The following is a 21,733-nucleotide window of genomic DNA, read 5'->3' as shown; positions in this document are numbered from 1 at the left end:
TTTTTTTTTTCTGATTTCTCCTTTCCGTGACCTATTCTAACATGTCCGCTCTTCTTGAAGGACGTGGATAAGACCCAGACGGAGATCATGCGTCACCACACAAGTATCAGTGAGTTGAAGAGGAGTTTCATGGAGTCCGTACCTGAGCCTCGACCCAGTGAGTGGGACAAGCGTCTTTCCACCAACTCGCCTTTCCGCACAGCAAGCGTCAACGGCCAGCTGCAACCAGCGGTGAGTCCTCTTATGGATAGATAATGCCACCTGAGTGTATGTCATTTACATTTGGCATTATTGTATGCTATAAGTGATAATCACTTCCATCACTCTACTTGTAGTGTACAATTTGTATTTGAAATGTTGAAAATATTATTTACACACTTGCATGTAGGCATGTTAAGGGTGCCTTAGCAAAGAATCAAACGGTTGATCATGATTGAGTTGGCAGATTTTTTTTAACTGCTCCACTTGATGGCGCTGTTGGCTTCTGTCATTTTTGCTTCTGCATGAGTAACAGCAGTCAGAAGGGGGCTATAGTCTTGTTGATTTTTTATTTTTTTTTGCTGATGCGATAATGTGCACAGTTGTATCACACCAGCTACATACAAAGTAGCCGTGTGCTGCATCTGAGGAAAAGGTGCATTGCACTTCCGTTGTCTTTGGCCCAGGCAGCAAAAGGTCAACACAGCCAAGCCCAGCATGGCAATCTGAGGCCATAGCTTACTGGCAAGAATGACATCCCATCTTTAACATCTCCACACTGCGCTTGCAAGCTAAACTAAATAATTCAGTATGCTTCGTGCCAGAGGAGTATGTGGTCAGAATGTGTGTAAAGGCAAAGCGTTTGACGCAGAAGCGGGACGCAAGGCAAAACAAAAGATTATAAATTACAATATTGGGAAAAACCTGGATGGTCTTGGATCTTAACGTTTTAATATTCTTGCGCTGGCTTTGCTCTCCCTGGCTGCTGCAGAATGTGTCATCTTGCTTCATCAAGCAATGAGCCGCATGAGTGCGTTAACCCTGATGAGTCTCGTTGCATGTTTTGAGCCTGGTTGGAGTTCGAAGGGCAAAAAGAACAATGGGGAAAATCGACAGACCAATAGATAAGAACTAGAACTTTCCTCCCCTCATCTGTTATCTGTCTCATTCTATCCTTCCTTACTGTCTCTCATTGTCTTTTTATGTCTATTGTGGTGCTAATTAATTGAAATAAAATTACAATTTCAATTATTACACTCCACAATTACAAAATCAGCATAATTGTAAAAAAATATTATTAATACAAATTTTTGAGTTGTTTAAATTTATACGTCATTTCATCCAAAAGGAACTTGCATAATTATAGTGATTCAAAGAATTGTATTTGTTTTAATACATATATATTAATTTTTTTAACGTTTAAACATTTTTCTTGTTTTGTACCCCCCAAAAAAATTATTGTCCTACTGCAACTTCAAGTTTTTGCCAACATAAATAAATATATATATATTATTATAAATTCAGTTTGGTCCAAAAGGAGCTTACATAATTATAGTATTTCCATAAAAAAAAAAAAAATTGGTCTTAATATTTTTAAATGCTTAAAAATTTTGTTTTGTACCAAAAAAATAAAAGATCGTCCGACTGCACAGTGCACAAGCTGCACTCCCAACTTCAAGTTTTTGCCTAAATGAATAAATATTGTTATAAATATATAGTATTATAAATTATGTTTGTTCCAAAAGGAACATACATAATTATTGTGTTTTATTTGTTTTAATATTTTTTATTTGTTTTTTTACGTTTAAACATTTTCTTGTTTTGTACCAAAAAATAAATGATTGTCCTACTGCAACTTCAAGTTAAATATATATTATTATAAATTATGTTTGGTCCAAAAGGAATTTACATAATTATAGTGTTTAAAAATTTTTTTTATTGGACTTAATTTTTTAAAATGCCTAAACATTTTCTTGTTTTGTACCAAAAATAAATAATTGTTTTAATAATCGTGATTTTAATTATTGCCAAAATAATCGTGATTATTATTTTTTCAATAATCGAGCAGCCCTACGTCTTTTGTCCCCCTCCCCCCAAAAATTTTTATTAAATTAAATTTAAGTTTCTGTTTTGTAAAAACATTTCAATTGTCAAGAATGTCAAAGGTATGCCGGGTTCGGTAAATTTAAAGAGCTCTTCCTCATTCTGTACTATCTCAAATATTGACCTTCACTCAACTTTACTACTTGGTGCTTAGTCCGTCATTGGGGGAAAAAATGCTGGTAACTGTAATTACCCTGTTCATAAATGCCATTGTTGCCACATGGGATGGTAGTAGCTCATCTGTCAGATGTGTGTGATCTGGTTCGCTGTGTGTGGAGCGTTAAATAAAAAATAGAGTGATAAATTGGGTTTCCCTTGAAAGGATTATAATCTCTGTAGTCTAATACAATTAATTAATTAACAAAAACATGCACCTAAAAGACCCATGTGAACTCAGTTGCTCAACAAAACTGTCTCAAATTGATGAAAGTGTGGAGTCTAACTGGCAGCTGTAAATGAGATCCCTAAGAGTATTCAAGATAATACATTATGTGGAAACTGTTATTTTCTGGCAATTAGTGTTTCAGTAGCCTCGTGTTCACTCCAAATTATGTTGTGCCCATTTAACTGGGAGTTTACTGAACTTCAGCCTGCCTAGGTTCAAGGCCATTACAATAGTTTATCTCAAATGGATGCCTGTTCTTCTTTAAAGTTGTGTTAAATTAAAATGAAACTACTTTATGAGGAAATGCAGCAGTATACCTCTTTTAGCACATACAGTATTTAACTACCTACTTTTTATAATGAAAGCCAATATTATCTGCACTAACAGTATAAAAATTGCCCACTCTAATAAAAAATTCTCTTATAGTGGGACTTTTTTTCACAGTGCCTGAAGCCAAACTCTGATCAGTTTTATATTATTGCAGACTGTGGGCAATTATGATGACACGCAAGATAAAAATGAGAAATCTTTGCCACTGTATCACATGGTAAATACTCCTGGTGAAGGTAGTATTTTTATGCAATCCTCCATTCGATCGTGTACAATTATTAACAACCATGATTGTGTTTAATCAAAATAAGAAATTGCAAACATCTGCTTTTACTTTAGAAAACAATGTTAACATTTTGCCTATTTTCTGACATGCTAGATACCAAACCAGGAAATGAATCATAATTAACTTATGGAAGAAATATGTAGTTGAACCTTGAGTAGCCTAAGATGTGTAGTACACTCTAATAGTAGTTGGGTCAAAAAATAACCACTTTGGGTCAAAATGAGACAGACCCGATAATTGGGTCAATTTGACCCAGTTTTCTGGGTCATATATACAAAACAACCCCCCAAGAATTGGGTCGTTTTGTACAAAGCAACCCAAAAAGTTGGAGTACAGACTCTAAAAACAGTTGGGTCAAAAATAACCCAATATGGGTCAAAAAGTGACCGACCCAACCTTTTGGGTTCTTCATTAAGCACAAAAAACTAACCACTTTTTTTATGGGTAGGTGGGGGGACGCGGTGTCAAAACGGGACTGACCCGCTACTTTCTGGGTTGCTTTGTTCAATTTTCGCGGGGTTGCTTTGTACAAATCTACACTAAAATCAGTTTGGTAAAAAAACACAAAAAAAAAAACTGTATGAGTCAAAAAGGCACCGACCCAACTTTTTGGATTGGATTTGGATTATTTTTTTAGTGGGTCATAAAGGGACCAACCTGCTACTCAATTTGACCCAACTTTCTGGATTGAGTTGTACAAAATAACCCAATTTTGGGGGGCTGTTTTGTACAAAATGACCAAGAAAGTTGGGTCAAATAGACCCATAACATGGGTCAATTTGACCCAACTTTCTTGGTCTCATTTGGACCCAAATTGGGTTATTTTTGACCCAACTGATTTTAGAGTGTATATCCAGAGATGGGAAATTCAGGTCCAGAAAGTTAAAAAAATCTGCCACAGTTAGGCTTAGGTGCTTCCACTCAACTGGCAGGATTTCCTTTTAGATTCAAGTCAGAGTTCTGACTTTAAATTGAGATTTCCTGATAATAAAAAATTTAATTAAAGTATAAAAAAAAAAAGAGAGAATTGTCACTTTAAAGTCAGAATACTGAGATTAAAGTGAGAATTGTCACTTTAAAGTCAATACTGAGATTAAAGTGAGAATTCTCACTTTAAAGTCAGAATTCTGAGATTATAGTCAGAATTCTCACTTTGAGAATTCTGACTTTATTCTCGGAATTCTGACTTTAAAGTCAGAATTGTGAGAATAAAGTCAGAATCCTGCCAACCTTTTTTTTCTTTCTCACTGGCCCCAATCCTCTTCCATAGCTCCAAAGCTTAAGTCAAGTCACGTTTATTTATATAGCTCTTAATCACACAAGAGTGTCAAAGGACTTCACATGCCCTCAGTTGACAAATATCAACAACATCCCCCCAATCGAACCGCATGAGGGCAAGGAAAAACTTAAAAATGGACTCGGATTGAGATTGTCCACCATACAAACTTGACGTTTAGATGAATAGACAACAGACTTAACACCACATCGACAAAGTCTTTCCAGGATAGTGGAAGCTGTTCAAAAATGTTTGTCCATATACTGCAGTGTTTTTCTAATTTCTCACAGTAAGGAAATATTACATGACAACAGCTGTCTAAATCATAATAGAGAAACCAACCTCTAGCAATACTGCCATACCTGTCCTCCAATGTCTTATTGGTCAATTTCCTTTTTTTCCCTTCATCCCCTTCCTATCTCCTCCTGTGAGCTGAGCATCTTCCACATGTCTGTTCATTGTGATTTGTCTTTCCTGGTCTTCCCCTGCTGAGCACAGAGAGGGAGGCAGTCACTGTTTGGACCAAAGGTAAGAGCATGTAGCTTGTCCCCGACGCCAGGGGAATCGCCGCTGTTCAGGCATGGTTTTCTGCTGGACGACGAGGACAGTGAGGTACAATGGGTAGATGAGGACGAGGAAGAGGAGGAGGAAGATGAGGAAGAGCAAGCCTGTGGCCACACTTTAGAGGTGGCTATCAGGATGCCAGATGAGGCCAGGCGCTTGGACAGCTCTGGTGAGGTCAGCCCATCCAGGCTCCACACACACTACAGGCACTCTCGGATGTCCTTCTTCCTGTCAGGCCTGCTTGCAATGGCTCTGACCGTGCTGTGGTTGGCTTTTATTTGAAACACAAATTCATCATACGCTCAATTTGTCCAATTTAGAAGATGCCCTCAGCAAGTCAAAGGCTTGTACATTCAATTGCTGTTTTCATCACTCTACCTCAGTCATCCTGCTGTGTCAAGTCAAAGTTTAATTTTGATCTATAACCATGCATGGATGAGGTTTCTCTTCTCTGTTAGCATTTTTCTATTGGTCCTCCTGCCAGCAAACCCGGATTGGCTTTTAAAACATCTTCATTGGGTGATCTGTTAAGTGCTACATTGTGCATACTTGATGTCTACACTTTACATAATCATTAGTAGAAATGTAATTTTTATTATTATTTGCGCTCCGGCATATTTGTTGGTTAAGACTGCCTTGTAAAACATCAATGTATTTCGACATAATTGAATCTGCCAATTGAATCAACTGCTTTAAAGCCAAAACCCTCATCTTAGAGCCAATCAGGCACTAACAGCAATCATGAAGATAAATTCAGTTTGAAAATACAAAATTCAAAAATATATGATCTAGTACAGGTGTCCCCAACTCCAGTCCTAGAAGGCCCCTTTCCTGCATGTTTTAGATGTTTACCCTACTCCAGCACACCTAATTCTGATGCAGATAAGATGGTCCTTGTAATCAGTTGTGTTGGATGAGGGAAACATGACTGAATGTTTTATTTCAGTTCCATACATCACTCTAAAAAGAGAATTATTGAACCAACTTCATTGAATTGCTTCAAGTGGTAACACACAATTGAATTAAGTTAATCCAAGTCAATATATTAAAAGGAATGTCATGACAAGTTTGCTCTATATTATTTTTTGGGTTGTTACTAACATAACTATGAGATTCATTTTTCAAAAGTAATTTCCAGTTTAATACATTTTGTAGAAACTTTATTTGGACATATGCCGCCATTGTTATTTAAGTCGCAACACATTCAGTACGTAGCGACGTAGAATGGCGGCAGGCTCTCTGCCGAGCAATGTGAAACATCTATAAAAAAAAAGCAAGGTAAGCCTCGGTAGCGTTCCTAAAGAGACGATCAAAACTCTTGAATGTATCTGGTGAATGACAAGAGCACGATGTGGGGGAGGGTGACTCTCCCGATCGCATGTTGTTTCTTGAGGAACGCTACGAAGGCTTCAATCAAGTCATCATCAAGTCCATTCTACAATTTTACACCCGAAACTGACACACATCTATATTTTACGTAGGTTCTCACTTTACATGCTTCAAGCACAAATAAACCCCTAAGTTATAGTTTCCTTCTCTTAATTTAAAGAAAATGTGAATCCAAACAGCTAGGCTATTGTTTACTACACGAGAAAACATTTCCAGTGTTTTCAAATACACAATATACATGAATTTTAAAATGGCAGATACTAGAAATGTTTTTAGGTAATGATTCTCTGCATCTCATTATTCCAATCACTTTTTTTCCTGTAATTTGAATAACTGGATCTATATTTGTTTTATATACATTTCCCCAAACTTAAACACAATATAACGTGAGGTAAACAAGAGAAGATTATAATATATGAAGGCCTTTCTTATTTAGGAAATAATTTACTTGATAAAGAATAGCCACTGATTTAACTAATTTCCATTTAGTGTACCATATTCTGTCTGTGGCTTACAACCCAGTTTATGATCAATAATCACTCCCAAAAACTTTGTTTCAATCACTCGATCAATTTCAATACCATTTTAATTAAGTTTTATATCACAGTTGAGCTGCATACCACCAAACACCATAAAGTTAGTTTTTTTTTTTTCATTTAATGATAACTTAATACAATCAAACCATTTTTTAAAAACTCTATAAATTCCCTTTCAGTTACAGTATTAGTTGTTTCATGTAATATATATTTTTAAATTTTCCAACAACTTTTAACACATCACTCTAACAAATCCCTCCAATAACAATGGAATTGCAGTTATTCAAAGCGCAATCAAACTTTATTTTTTTGATTTCTTATAAAGTTTGATTGAACATCTAAATTAGGCTGGTTAGGGGCTCTCAAGAACCTGAGTTGGTGACCTCTGTTTTAGATATTTTCCCTCCTTCAACACACCTGATTTAAATGATTAACTCATTAGCAAGCGCTGCAGAAGCCTGATAAGAATCCTGATCATTTGAATTGGCTGTGTTGGAGGAGGGAAACAGGATAAGGGGCAGTTAAGGACCGGAGTTGGTGACCCTGGCCTGATGTTTAATCAGTTTACCATTGAATCATTGCAGATGAAAATAACAAAATTAATGGTTTTTACTGCTGGAGTTTTGTGTACCATTTCAAGTGTCTTTTTTTAATTATAGTAAATAAAACTAGTTTAATGACGTGCATGATCCTCTTATTCACGTTGGACCAAGTTGAAGCAGACAATCAAGGTCATATGCTCCACAACAAACAATCACTGGACATGATGAATTTCTCAGGACTGTAACCCAGCATTCTTATTTTAAATATTTTACAAATGATTCATATTGGTTCCATAAAGCCTTGAATGGTAGTTTCCAGAATAGTGTTGAGATCAGAGACAAAAACCTTTCAGAGGAGAACAGCATGGGGCATGTATGCTTTATTTTACAACAACACATTCTTGGAGGAGTTGTTGCACTAATAATGAGACGGTGCCATGACCGTTACGAATTGACAATAATTGTGTGCTATCATGATAATGACACACTGTCACAACCAAGGACATTTTTGTATTTGCCATAGACAATATATAATGTTGCCTGCATGACAGTTAAATATTTTGACTCACCTTGTTTGCCAGTCTGCAATACTTTATATTACCGGTATACATATTCTCCCTCAACAAGTGAAGTTTTGGACTCAAACTTTTGTTGCTCAGCTGAATGAACCATGACAATTACAGCAAATTGAACTGAAAAGGCGCAGGTATGAATAACTTTGAATGTAGTTGTAAGGGAATACTGTAGTCATGGTTGTAACCTGGTTGTTCATTGAATGTTTGCTCATGTCTATTAACACAATAATACAGTACACTCTAAAAACAGTTGGATCAAAAATAACCCAAATTGGGTCAAAAAGGGACCAACCCAAATGCTTGGGTTTTGTGTTACTCTTTTGATCTAACTTTTTAGTTTACATGCGACCCAAAAAGTTGGGTCGGTCTAAAAAAAAGGTTGTTTGGTGGGTTATTCATTAGACCTTAGAACTTTTTGGTTTACAAAGTAAATAAATAAACCAAAACATTGGACCGGTCCCTTTTTCATGCAATTTGGGATATTTTTTACCCAAATTTTTGTTCTTCATGCAGAACCCAACAAAGTTAGGTCAGTCTCCAAAAAACAATGGCCCGGTCCCTTTTTCATGCAATTTGGGTTATTTTTTACCCAAATTTTTGTTTTTCATGCAGAACCCAAAAAGTTGGGCCAGTCAACCCAAAATTAGTTGTTTTGTTAAACAATTGAGTTGTTTGTTAGGTTATTTATTTGAAACTACTTTTTGTTTTAAATAAGTAAACCAAAACATTGGATCAATCCCTTTTTGACCCAATTTTGGTTATTTTTGACCCAACTGTTTTTAGAGCGTATGGACAAAAGTATTGGGCCCATACAAATTGCACACTGATAGAGGTTTTTGACACCCTATTATCAATGGAATTGGGCTCCCCTTTGATCTACCGTATATCAGAACAGGCATTCTACAAGATTTTGAAGTATGGGGTAGATGCCACGGACTTCCGGGTTTCACACATCAGCGTCGTTTCCGGCCATTGATGGCCGTGTTCCAACACTCGCCCCCCAACTGCGCGCTCCGTCTCAACACTCTGATATGCTTCGGACAACTGAGACTGACACACTACACACTCACACTCGTCGACGGGAACGCGCAACTGAGAGGCACAAAGGCGGAAGCGCAAGAACTGAGACACGGCCCACACGTCGCAAACAGGAAACAAAGCTGATGTGTGAAAACCAGGAAGTCGGAAGTCCCTCCTCCTCCGTGCCATATACCCCGTTGCCATTTATCCAAAAGAACAATTTTGGAGTTAAAGATCATTGTTGGGCAAGAGGTAAGGGATCTCAAGTTATTCTAAGCATGTCTTTATGGACCTTACTTTGTGCTCTGATCTATTATCATGCTGTAACTGAATAAGGCTTTACCAAAATTATTCCCACAAGGCACAGTATAGTCTAAAATTTCTTGGGAAGCTGAACAATCAATAACGAACAAGAGGTCGTGGCCAAGCTGAACATTATCCCTCCTGCGGCAGACTTTAAAGTTGGCACAATGTAGACTGGCAGGTAATGTCCTCTTGGCATTCACCAACCCTCAACTCATCCATCAGACTGCCAAGTAGAGAAATGTGATTCATCACTCAAAAGGACACTAAACTGATTTGTTCCAACAGAAGCTTCCAAAATTGTGCTCCAATTCCGGATGCTCTTCACCAAGCCTTTATTTCACAACATGTATGCAAAAGGCCTGATTTTAAACATGTGACAATGAGACGGAAACAGTCTAAGTGGCCCAATACTTGTTCCATACAAAGTAGAATGAATTGCTATTTCTACTGAACTTGGGACCAGTTATAAATTTCAGCTGATGGTTTCAGTTTATCCGGTTTTATTTAGCTGGCTGATAAAAGATGCAAATATTTTGGGGCTAAGAGTTAAAGCAGATTTAGACTAAAGATAAAGTAGACTTGTCTCTGTTGCACAGCTCATTGTGTTATGATCAAATTGTTCGATGTTAAATTGAAGGTTTTATTATGTGCAGCATTTTTTTGCAACCCAATGAACACTTTGTTGTGAAAATCGTCAACAACAAAAAAGGAAAAGACACAGGAGTAGAGTGCGTTGGACAGTTAAGCTATGCAAAAGGGTTTTGTTGTAAACTTGGTGTGTGTTGCATGTGTGTTACCTGAAGAAAAAAAAGAAAAGTGTAAAAAAAAAAAATAACCGTGGCATCTGGTTGGACAGTGTATCAGACATTTACATTGTGTTATTATTAACTCATTTACGCCCAGCAATCTTCACTGAAGCAACCCCCTTTGCTGCCGGCTGTTTTATGAAAGTCTCTTCTTTCATCAGGAAAAAAGTATAATTGTATCTGTTTCCGTTTTGCAGCAATTGGCATTAGAATAGTTTCATCATTATTCACACACCTGTTGAAAACACTGGGAAAAATAGCTTTTTTGCAACATGGCCCTGGCTGATCTCTTATACACTGTTGCCACCTGCTGGCCGTTTTGGGGGGGTAATAACTACCATTACTTTAAGCGACCTATTCATGTCAGAAGCTGTATCAAAGCCTTCTGTATGCCCTAGCATAATAAACATAAAAACGTCTAAACATGTTTTTGGGAGTGCATGACAAAGTATTAAAAATTTATTTATATGTTTTTGGGTTTGAATGAGTTAATACGTTGTTTATTGTCTTTGGAAATGTCTCATTTAAAAAAAAAATACATTGTTAAACATGTTTTCTCAAACTAGGGATGGTCATTTAATGGAACATTTATCAATCAAGCATGGGGTGATTAGTGATTTAGTTGAAAAACTAAAATTATGTGCATTTGCCTTTCTGTATAAATAAGAGGCAATAAAAAGTCTACACACCCCTGTTCAAATGTCAGGTTTTGCAATTTGCATATTAAAAAAATAGATCAAGATAAATAATTTCAAACTTTTTCCACCACTAATGTGAACTTTAACCAGGTGATGCACATAAAAAAAAATGGGCATGGTTCTCAAATGAGCATCAGAGGTTCTTGTTTGGTGTTAATTTTTTTCCATACCAGCGCTACACAATGGCAGCATATTAAAACAATAAAATTTTCAGTTTTATAAAAACACATTCTATTCATGTTTAACACAATTCAGTTGAATGGCCCGTTTGCTGTACAGGACCCCCGTGATGAGCTAGCTTACCTAGCATAGTTCTCTAGGGCTGCGTTCACACTGCAGCTCAATTCCGATTTTTTTTCACAAGTATCAGATTTTTTTCATGCAGTGTGAACGGTACAATTCTAATCTTTTCACACCCCACCTGGGCCTCTTTCGTATGTAGATATAAATCGGATATGTATGCAATGCCTCTGCACTGTGAACGCTCATCCGCACGCATACGATTCAAACGTTATCAAAAGCCTGATATGCACTCTGCGAGGGCGGGAGAGAATGCTTGGAAGGGAGACTACTGACACTTCTGTGAATATATATAAAGCTGTTTTGGCTAACAGTGTTAAATTGTTATTTGTCTTAAATGTAATCACACTTGAAACATGAAGCATGAAGTTGACATGTGTGGCGATAGTAGAAATTCAGCCCTGCAGACGGTTCATCACGAACGGCGATGACGTGACATCATCTTCGGTAGACTTCTCAATGAAATGAGGAGGTCAAGCTGAATTTGCATAATGTATGCCAACAAGACACATGAATCGAACTCCTAACACGTCCGCGAAACAAGTTCACCAGTCCACCAATCTGTAGCATGCGTTGGCTCAGCCAAATTTGCATATGACACTGATAAAAGTCGCTTGGCCGGCGGAAAAACGTTGCGAGTCGGGTTAACTCCGTAAACACTGTAACGTGACGTTGTACTGGGTGTAGCATCACGGGCCCGTTGCGTTCACATTAGATGTCACATTTGTTGTTGTAATGTGAACAGTGAATAAAAAGATCAGATTTAAGAAAAAAATCTGAATTGGTCATCATACCCTGTAGTGTGAACGTAGCTTAAGACAGCTGTCTGATGTCCATTTTTCTTTTTGCAACATGTACCGCTTTTGTGTAAGAACATATTTTTTTAAAAATCTGTCAATTCATTAATCATGCCCATCCCTAGCTCTAAATAACTGTTTTCCAACGTGAAGTCACTACTTATTATTCTTATAGAATTGTATGCACCATTTTGTATGGCATCAAACCATCCTTCCACTTTCCAGCAATGTGTTGCATGCAAAGCACCAAAGAAATAATAAGCCACCTTGTTTTCAAATCTGGATGTGCTATGTTTTTACTATTGAAGTCCCAATCTTTCAAATGCTTTCACTGAGCTGACTGGCCCTTTAAGCAAACGCTTGTGATATTGACTGAACTGACAGGTGTTATAACTCACAGTAATTTAGAGGCCTCCTTATGCATGCACTGCCTCCCTTATGTTGCCGATCACTTTAGGGTTTTTATTGCGCTGCCGACAGTCAATATCTCCAACTCGATATAATTGCTACTCAGGCAGAGTATCAACATTCCAGGGCTGTAAAGTAAAGGTATATATTGTACCTATAGTTAATGCTTTAATTTCACAACAAAAGAAGCTATTTGCATGCCTATTAAAGACAACTGTCATAAAGACTCAAAGGCTTGGAGAGAGAAAAAAAGTAAGGATTTTAATGTTTTCGTTTGGATTTTGGGACCTGTTTCAATAATTTCCAAACAAGGACTAATGTTTCATGAATCTGCTCTATCATCCCAATAAAGACAATAACCAAATGATGGCAGGTCCCAACCCAAGACTGCTAGAGACTGAAACCAAATTTTAAAACAGTCTTGTCCAATTGTTTACCTGCAATGTTTTTTTGTGACTTGACTAATGCTGACAAGAAGGTGAAATATATTATGTCTGAAGAAAAGAACAAAAATGCTTTTTTGATGTCTTGTTTTGGACCCTGACTTCCTACCACTTGTGATAAATCATGAGGGATTACATTTTATTTTGTTGGATTTCATAGTCCGGGATTTAATACATCATCCATGGTTATGACAGTAATTGAGACTCATGATCATTAAAACTCTGTTTCACAATTCTTAGAGTAGAAGGTTTTTTAGTTGTTGCATGAATTGCAATAGCTTCATGACATCTATTAAAAAGCTTTGTATGGCTGCGAATGTGTCCAAATCTGTAACCTGTTTTGTTCAATTTCTCAGTGAGCTTGTCTCTGACTGTGTTTGCTTTTTGTAGTCTCCGGTGCTGAAGACTCAGACAATCACCATCTCAGACGTCACCAACTCTCTTCGAGGAACTGTGGCCTTCAAGGACATCCCCTTGGTTCACACTGAGACGAAGACAATTACATACGAGGCAGCCCAGGTAAGAGGCATTCCGAGCTTGGGGGTGAAAAACATTTTATTTTATGAATATATGCAGCCAAAACATATATGCATGTACTTATTTTGTTGCTATGTTTGCATGAGATGTTGTGACATCACAAAAGAGCCCTTAGAATCTCAAAAATATCCTGTCATAGTGCACAAATTATTCCATCTTTGTTTCCTTGTTTACAAGATGCTGTAAATTGTACAAATTGGCTTTGTTCATTGTACAAAACAGCTCTACTTCTACAAACTGAAAATAAATAAATAAATAAAATAATAATAATAATAGGTAAATATTGTATCATTATTATTAATGATAATAATAATAATGATAATAATAATAATAACTGCGGAATTTGTGTGGGAATGCTGAAAGCTGAATGCTAAAAGCTGAATGCTAAGATGAATGCTGATAGCTGAATGCTAATGAAGGAAATTGAAAGATAAGTTTTGTGAAAATTACAAAGTATTAATTGTAGTTGAAAGATAAATGAATCAAAATCATGCCGGAAGTGCAATCTGTCTAAAGTGGGATTTGAACCATCGCCTCGTGTTTACTGCTCAAATCTCTGCTACACTAGCTGAATGCTTTCAGCACTCTCGCAATAATATCTTTTTTAATTGATGTAAATTGTTAATTTGAGGTTTAACACTGAAAAGGTGTCTCTCCCACAGCCGGTGGACACCTTGGCAGAACGGGACTCGGGAGTGCTGCTTAGTGCCCAGACCATCACCTCCGAGACCATCAGCACCACTACCACGACCCAGATCACCAAGGTCTGCCTCAACGATCAGTACTGATCAATACAATTCATTCGCTTGAAAGCTGTGATTGCAGCTGCATATTGGGGGTGGAAATAGTAACTGTGTTCATCCAAATACAGTCAACTTGTCAGCACAGATAAGACTGATATATAGCATGATAAACCACTAATATATAGCATGACGAGGCCACATGGCAAGATTACTTGTATGCTAAAATCTGTTATCTATTATATTGTTTTATCATCTGTACTTGTGCATTCCTTCTTTTGGTCTTGACCACTGATATGATCAAACAACAAAATTGCTCTCTCTCTTTCCAGTTTACCTGGCATTTGGAACAATGATGCTCTTTAATAAGCATTCATGAACCACTGTATACTGTAGGCCGTATCGGTGACACGAGTCACAGACCATTCAACTCACAGTCCTTTGTTGAAAAAAGCAGCTCAGTGTGCGGGCTGGAGAGTCCTATCAACACCAACGGCAATTGAACAAAACACAAAGTAACAACACAGCAATCATCTCCAACTATCATGACATTGAAACACACACTAAGGTGGAACAAAAGTACTTGGGCGTTCCTTTTCTGCTTGAATGTGAGTCAGGATGATGCCAAATCTTTTTTCTTCTTTTTGAAGTGTAGCAAAATAAATAAATAAATTAAATAAAAACACACATAGGGAGGGAATCGTTTTAAAAACAATGTTTTTGTCATTTTTATAGAAGATAAAAGGGTGGAAACAAACAGTAAATGTGTTGTAATGTTATTTAAATTTGAGGTCTATTTGAATCAATTTTGCTCAAACTCCAAATGATACACCATTTAATGCATTCATCCTTCAATTTACACCATTATATGTTAAACACCAATTAGTTCTGCCGGAATGAAAATCTCATTCCGTTGGTTTAATTCTGGACTATTGCTCAAATAATGGGTGTGTTTTTAAAAAAAATTCCCCCCTCTGTCCTCTTGCAGACGGTGAAAGGGGGAATATCCGAAACTCGCATTGAGAAAAGGATTGTGATTACTGGAGATACTGAAATTGATCATGACAAGGTAAATGGTGCTTTGTTCACTTTAATACGGAGGCGGATTATGACCAGTGAAATGAGAAAAAAAAAGTTTGCAGGATTCTGACTTTATTCTCCGAATTCTGACTTAAATTTCAAAATTCTGACTTCAAAGTGAGAATTCTCACTTTATTCTCAGAATTCTCATTTTACAAGTCAGAATTCTGACTTTAATCACAGAATTCTGATTTAAAGTCAGAATTTGGAGATTAAAGTAAGAATTCTCAGTTTAAAGTAAATCTGTTGTTGCACAAGCTGTTAAAGCCATTTATCAAGCTCTACTGAACAAGCCTGCTATGCTTGTTGTGTTTCATTTGTTCAGGCTTTGGCTCAGGCTATAAAAGAAGCAAAAGAACAACATCCAGATATGTCTGTCACCAAAGTGGTTGTCCACCAGGAAACAGAAATTTCCCCTGAGTAAGACAAGCTCATCCATTGGAAGGTTTGTATCCCGCTTATTATCAGTTTGCCGGGTACAGTGTTGGATCACGTTCAAGTTTATAGCATCGCACAAAATGAGCCACAAGTGCAACATAAACTCTCTTTCAAACGTACTGGAACAATGAGGCCAATTTTAAAAGCTGAAAAGTTGATCTCTTGTTTGATTTCAATCTAGACCAAGAATAGAGGAACATGTGTCAGTATGTTTGGAGTAAAGTTTAACTAAACCGTAAACACCACAGAATTCTGCGTTTATGTAACAAAAAAACAACACTGAATAGAGCAATCTCTATCAAAGTCAATTATGTACCATATGTGTGTTTCATGGTGTGTCCACATTCAACCACGTTTCGGTATCATCTGGATGGTACCTCAGAGGCAAGCACGTGCAGGGGGGGTAGGGGTGTGTTGGTTACATTATTATTACGATATCTTTGGTCACGAGATCCTCGAGGATGACGTCATACTATGAGACGCGCTCTTATTTGAAGACATTCGAAGCCAGGTCGCTCGCCGCTGCGCCTGCCGGTTTGTAAATTGGTCGCTCCGTCTCATTCACATGAAACAATAGCCAAGGTCATAAAGTGCACTGAGGACGCGCGGGACACATTCCCCTCAGTTTAATAATGACCAAGATCCTTCCCATCCACTTTCGCCATGGCAGAAATCTCCGGTAAAACAAATGGTCATCTCCCCCATCTGCTACAACTACTGATGCGTTTAAGGTACACAGAAAATGTCGGAATTTGTACCTCTGAGTCAGAATTTCATTATCATGTGCCCGTTTTTTTTACTTTGAGCACCTGCCCCTCCAAGGTCACTGCACGCCCCTGCTCAGAGGTGTTGCGTGACACACTACCAGTCCATATTGTCTTTATTGTTTCCCTTTACTGATTATGTTACATTCCTTTTTCTTGAATTCACTATCTCTATTCTCTATTACATCCTGCCTAAACCTTTGCATAGCTGTCTTCAGGCACTTGGGCTCTTCAGAATATTGCCTGCCTTCAAGGCTTCATTTACATTTCATGGTTAAAGTGGCACACTGATTTTTTTTTTTTTTGGGCTCTCAAGTGATAAATTAAAAATCCAGATTATTTTTTGACTGATATTAAAATAATGTTTAATAAACATGGTTATTCATTTATTTCAAATCTTAATAATTATTTATTAATCAAATATAACAATAAAAGAACAACTACTAAATGAATTGTTAAGAAGCAAAATAATAATATATTTCAAATAGTTGCAATAAAAAAAATATGTTTCTGCTGTGCGTCCTTTGGCCTCTGAGGGGCAGTGTGGATTTACGGAGCTAAAAGAGTAGAAGAAGAAAGTTGCAATTGATGTTCATTAATATCACTAGTTTTTCAGAAATTATTAAGAATATATGGCTGTGACTGTTATTATATTACCTGTGTTCGAATGTGAATATTCATTATTTGAATGAATATCTCTCTTGGAACACAATGCTAATGTCTGCTAGCTCGTCAATAGGATTTCCCATTCACTTTAGCAATAGCACTGGTAACTTTTCTAAAACAAAGTATGTCTTGTATTTAAATATGAAATGTGTAATTATTTTTGTTGTGTACTTAGTTTTGAAGTAAAGTCCAACAGGGATGTCATTAAACATTCACTTAATCTGATTTATGACTTCTGTCACATTTGGTAGAATTTTGTGAATGTTTAAAAGACTGCAACTCTAAGTGTTAAGTACATTAAGAATTGTAACTGAAGTAGATTAATGCACTTCTTTTATAATAATTCACAGGTTATTTTATTTTATTTTAGTAAAAGCCTAACTTATAAAACTATTAAAAAAATTATGCTTTAATTGTAATACAGAATCATTTATTGCTTGTGTTAAAAAGATGCATTGGAAGAGGACCCTGGAAAATGTAATCACATATTAAATTTCAATCACAATATGGCAGTGATCACAATTAGATTATCTTTCAAAATCGTTCAGGCATGTATATTTTTTTCTAAACTTGCATAACCTGTCATTTCCACATCCGTAAAACATTTATATCCCATAATGCAGTTTGGCTTGCGTGGAGCCAGAGTTGAATTTTTCAATTAAAAGCAGAGCCTCATTGTTTACTGCTTTCACTTTATGCTACAACTCAGTCAACATCTAACAAGGTCAGGTTGCTCTGCCAAAATAGTGTGCAAATTGAACTTGATGCACTTGACTGTGATGTCTAATTAAATCCATTGTTTTGCTGCGGCTCCACAATTTCTCCCATTTGCAAACATGAAAATGTTGCTCTACCAGGGACCCTCGGATTACATTTCACTCAAGTAGTTAAACACTAAATGGGCCTCTAATGAGCCAATGCAGTAACAATAAAAGCCAGCAAGCAAGCTAAATGAGAACGCTCTAATTACAATGAGTGAGCAGAATGGGTAATGTGAATATGTGATGGTGATAAACATAGGAAAAAAAACATTGCCCATTTTTTACACATTAAACGTGTGTAATGGCTGTTTTGTGTCACAGTAGAATCATGTGACGTGTACTCCAACATAAAGTAAAGCCCCTCAGAATGAGGTATGTTAAATAATGGCGCCCATGTGGCTTTAATTGTAGCCCTGTTTATATGATGTTCAAGGTTACAGGCTGGGAGTCTGGAATTGTTTAGCTGGCTGACTGTGCTGCATGTCAACACTACCCCTACCTCCCACTTTGTTCTTTAGTGGGGGTCTTCCCTACTTTGAGGGGGTCAACATCTGGCATGGTGGAACAATACAGAAATGTGATACATTTTGAAATGTATCATATATTTTTGTTACATATGTTTTATATATTATTATAAATATATTTTTATTAGGGGTGTCAGTCGATTATAAATTTTAATCGCATTGATTCCATAAATTAACTAATGATTAATCGCACATTTTATATGTTGTAAATGTACAATAAAATGTATAATAAAAATGTATTTTCCCAAATTTTTCACTCTTGTTAACATAAAAGTGAAAACAATGTTAACCTAATATAAATATGATACATTGATACAGTAATTTCATATGATACTAATGCTGGACATTGATAAAAAAAAAAAATTGTTTGTATCAGTGTCCAGCATTAGTATCACAGTTTATAAACATATAGTCTTTATATTTACATCCCACGGAAAACAGTTTTTGTTGTATTGTGCATATTTGGGTGCATTGTAATTACCCCGCCACTGCATCCAATTTCAGAGATTATTTTCTGTGCAATGCCAAGGTCATGTTCCCTTTTTTTTTTTGTCAGGACAGTGCTAACATTTTATCTTCTTCTGTTTTAGTTATGAAAGTTTTTGTCATATGTTTATTGTAAAATGGCAAACAGACGAGGGTGCAAGACTGCCAAGCTGTAGACAGCAATAAAATATGTTACAAACCATTTGCAAAATGCAAACAAAAATGTTGCTAAATGATTAGAGCACATGGCCAATATATATTGGGTAACCACAGATTCTCTAGTGACTTAAAAAAAAAAACGTTTGCTGACTAACAGTGTAATGGTGTCTTCCTTCTTCAAAGTCACTGTGACTTACTAAGAAGAATTAATACAGAAAAATGTTAACATTTAATTGTTTATTGATTCAAATATAACATGATACATGCTTGTTATGTAATAAATATTCAATATTTTGTATAAAAATGAACAGAGGTGGCAAAGCCAGGTCCAGAAAGTAAAAACCCTGCCACAGTTTGGCTTTAGCCATTGATGCCAGCTAGCTAGCTAGCTCCCTAGCTAGCTCACCTGGGGCTAAAGCTAAACTGTGACAGGATTTTTACTTTCTGGACCTGGCTATGCCACCTCTGTTTATTTTTAAACACATTTTTGAATATCTATTACATAAAAACGTGTATCATGTTATATTTGAATAAATAAATGTTAACATTCTTCTTCTGTTTTAATTATTCTTAGTAAGTCACAGTGACTTGGCTGTTTTTATTTACCTAAATATTTTTTTAATGGTTCATTTTACAGCTATAACGTTAATACCGTAATAGCGTGACCGCAATATTTTTGTTCACGGTTATCATACCGTCAGAAACTAATATCGACCCAAGCGTCTTCTCGGCCAATGTCTAGGATAGTCTCCACTTATGTGACCTTAATGAGGACGATACAAAATGAATGTTTATGCTGTTGAAACACTGATTCTATCCTTTTCTGTTCCTCCATTTCCCATCAATATACTTTTCCCTATGACTCGCATCTCAATCCCCTCAGATGCCTACATCACCCCACCCCCCACCCATATCACATCCTTTTTTACCTCCGAGCTCTGAGCCACACCCAACAGCACTGCCTTCGATCTAAACCGCCAGACCACGTCAGACGGACTAACTTCCTCACGGAACTATGAACTTTAACCTCAGTGAGCGTCAAGTTATGTTCCAAGGGTCACCGGAGAGTCGCCGGAAAATTCCCAAGAATCCTCCCAATTCCCTCTCCTGTTCTACTTACTGCCAAAACACCGACCGACGGACAATTAAAAAAAAAATCTTTGTAAGAAAAGAAAACAGGTTCAACAGTTGTGAAATGATACCTCTCCAATTTGGAGATTTTAAAAAGAAATTCAAAGGGGCATTTGGTCTTTTAATCTTTGAGATTACTGAACTTTATTTTTGTATATCTTTTCTTACAATCAGAATTGGTTATCAGTAATGTGGAGCAATGCATTTTTTAACAATGTGATCCAAACACAGGGAATGTGGGTGATTTTCTTGGGATTGTACACATCAAGACTCAAGGTTCCCTTCCCATTCGCTTTTATTTCTTGTACAGTATATTATTCATATATATAGTTGTCCCTTTTAATGTGAGGAAATTTCAGTCAATGTCTTAAAATATTATTTAACCACTTGTTAACTTATTGTTTTGTTTTGTACTTACTGTAGTGTCTGTGAAGGAGACTTTTACCTTTATTTATTCTCACTTCTGTCTTCTTTTCGTGTATTCGCTTTGTAGGTCCTCTAAGCACACATACTGTATGTAGCTTCATTATTTCTTATGAACAGCATTCAATTTACTACATGCAATGTTAGTCATTTCTACTTGGTGTGGCAGAATCACACGTTTTTGACAAATAGTGTTCCGTCGTTGCCTCAAGCATGACAAGAGTGCAGAAGAGGTAAAATTGTTTTCTTCTTTGCTTCATTTGGGATTAAGGGATTATTAATTGTTTTTGCTTTGAAGTGCAAAATCTATTTGGACCCTCACCCATTAATTTGCTTTGCATCTGATTAAGGTCGTACAGGAGATGGTCAGTTTATAATGGTCCCGATATATAAAATTCAGACTTTGCTACTACGGTAGAATAAATGTTTACGGTAGAATACATTTTTATTAAACTATGGCTCATTACAGTGCTACTGGACCCTCTGTACTGATAATTAGTAAACAGTGGAACCTTCAGAGTCAAACACAGTTCATTACCTGACACTGGTTTCATCTCTTTTATTTACTTTTTACGCTATCCGTTATATGTGGATCTTTACCATAGAGCACTGAAGGCATCCTAAAAGTCAAAGTTGTGTCAGTGTAACAATGGAACAAGATTCCTCCACAATGCTAAATCTGGTGGGAGCTTCAGCCTTCAGTACAATTAAGCAAGAATTTTGGAAAATCAGATGATGAGTAGTGGAGAAATTTAGTTTTTTGTGTCTGTTTTGTATGATAGCACTAGACACACATAGAAAATCTGATCCAAAAAATACCTTCAAATAGAGTAGAGGAGTATAACTTTATTATATCTAGTCTTTTTATTTCACCTGCTACTCAACAGAGGTGGCAAATCTAGGTCCAGAAAGTAAAACCCTGCCAGTTTGACTTTAGCCCCAGCTACTAGCTAGCTAGCTCTCTAGCTAGATCCCATGGTGCTCGTTTACCTGCTAGGGAGCTAGCTGGCTAGCACCTGAGGCTAAAGCCAAACTGGCAGGGTTTTTACTTTTTGGACCTGGATTTGCCACCTCTGACCTTGCAATGGTTTGCGTTTGTTCCTTCATGTTTGCTCCCTAGCTAGCTCCTATGGTGCTCGTTTACCTGCTAGGGAGCTATCTAGCTAGCACCAGGGGCTAAAGCCAAGCTGTGGCAGGGTTTTTACTTTCTGGACCTGGATTTGCCACCTATGCTACTCAAGGAACATCTTTTCTAATTGGCTGACAACAATTTTAGTGTTA

At 36.8% G+C, this 21,733-nt stretch overlaps 1 protein-coding gene across 9 annotated transcripts in view; it reads left to right on the top strand.

Moving 5' to 3' along the window:
• epb41a (erythrocyte membrane protein band 4.1a) overlaps positions 1-21,381 on the top strand; it is a 60,347-nt gene extending 38,966 nt beyond the window's left edge. For 7 of the 9 annotated variants that reach the window (XM_086062361.1, XM_086062360.1, XM_086062359.1 and 4 more), the window contains 6 exons: positions 61-231; positions 13,134-13,262; positions 13,928-14,044; positions 15,009-15,089; positions 15,426-15,545; positions 19,782-21,381. In XM_086062361.1, the coding sequence (XP_085918487.1) occupies positions 61-231; positions 13,134-13,262; positions 13,928-14,044; positions 15,009-15,089; positions 15,426-15,524 (597 nt within the window). In that variant the 3' untranslated portion in view covers positions 15,525-15,545; positions 19,782-21,381. The remainder of the gene's footprint in view (positions 1-60; positions 232-13,133; positions 13,263-13,927; positions 14,045-15,008; positions 15,090-15,425; positions 15,546-19,781) is intronic. The other 2 variants (XM_086062356.1, XM_086062354.1) reach the window with 1 other exon arrangement.
• The last annotated feature ends 352 nt before the right edge of the window (positions 21,382-21,733 follow it).

This window comes from Leptonotus elevatus, chromosome 19 (genome assembly GCF_054856555.1).
Source record: "Leptonotus elevatus isolate MCC_2025b chromosome 19, RoL_Lele_1.0, whole genome shotgun sequence".
NCBI lineage: Eukaryota > Metazoa > Chordata > Actinopteri > Syngnathiformes > Syngnathidae > Leptonotus > Leptonotus elevatus.
The sequence above is the reverse complement of the archived record's forward strand: the minus strand, read 5'-3'. Positions and strand labels throughout refer to the sequence as shown.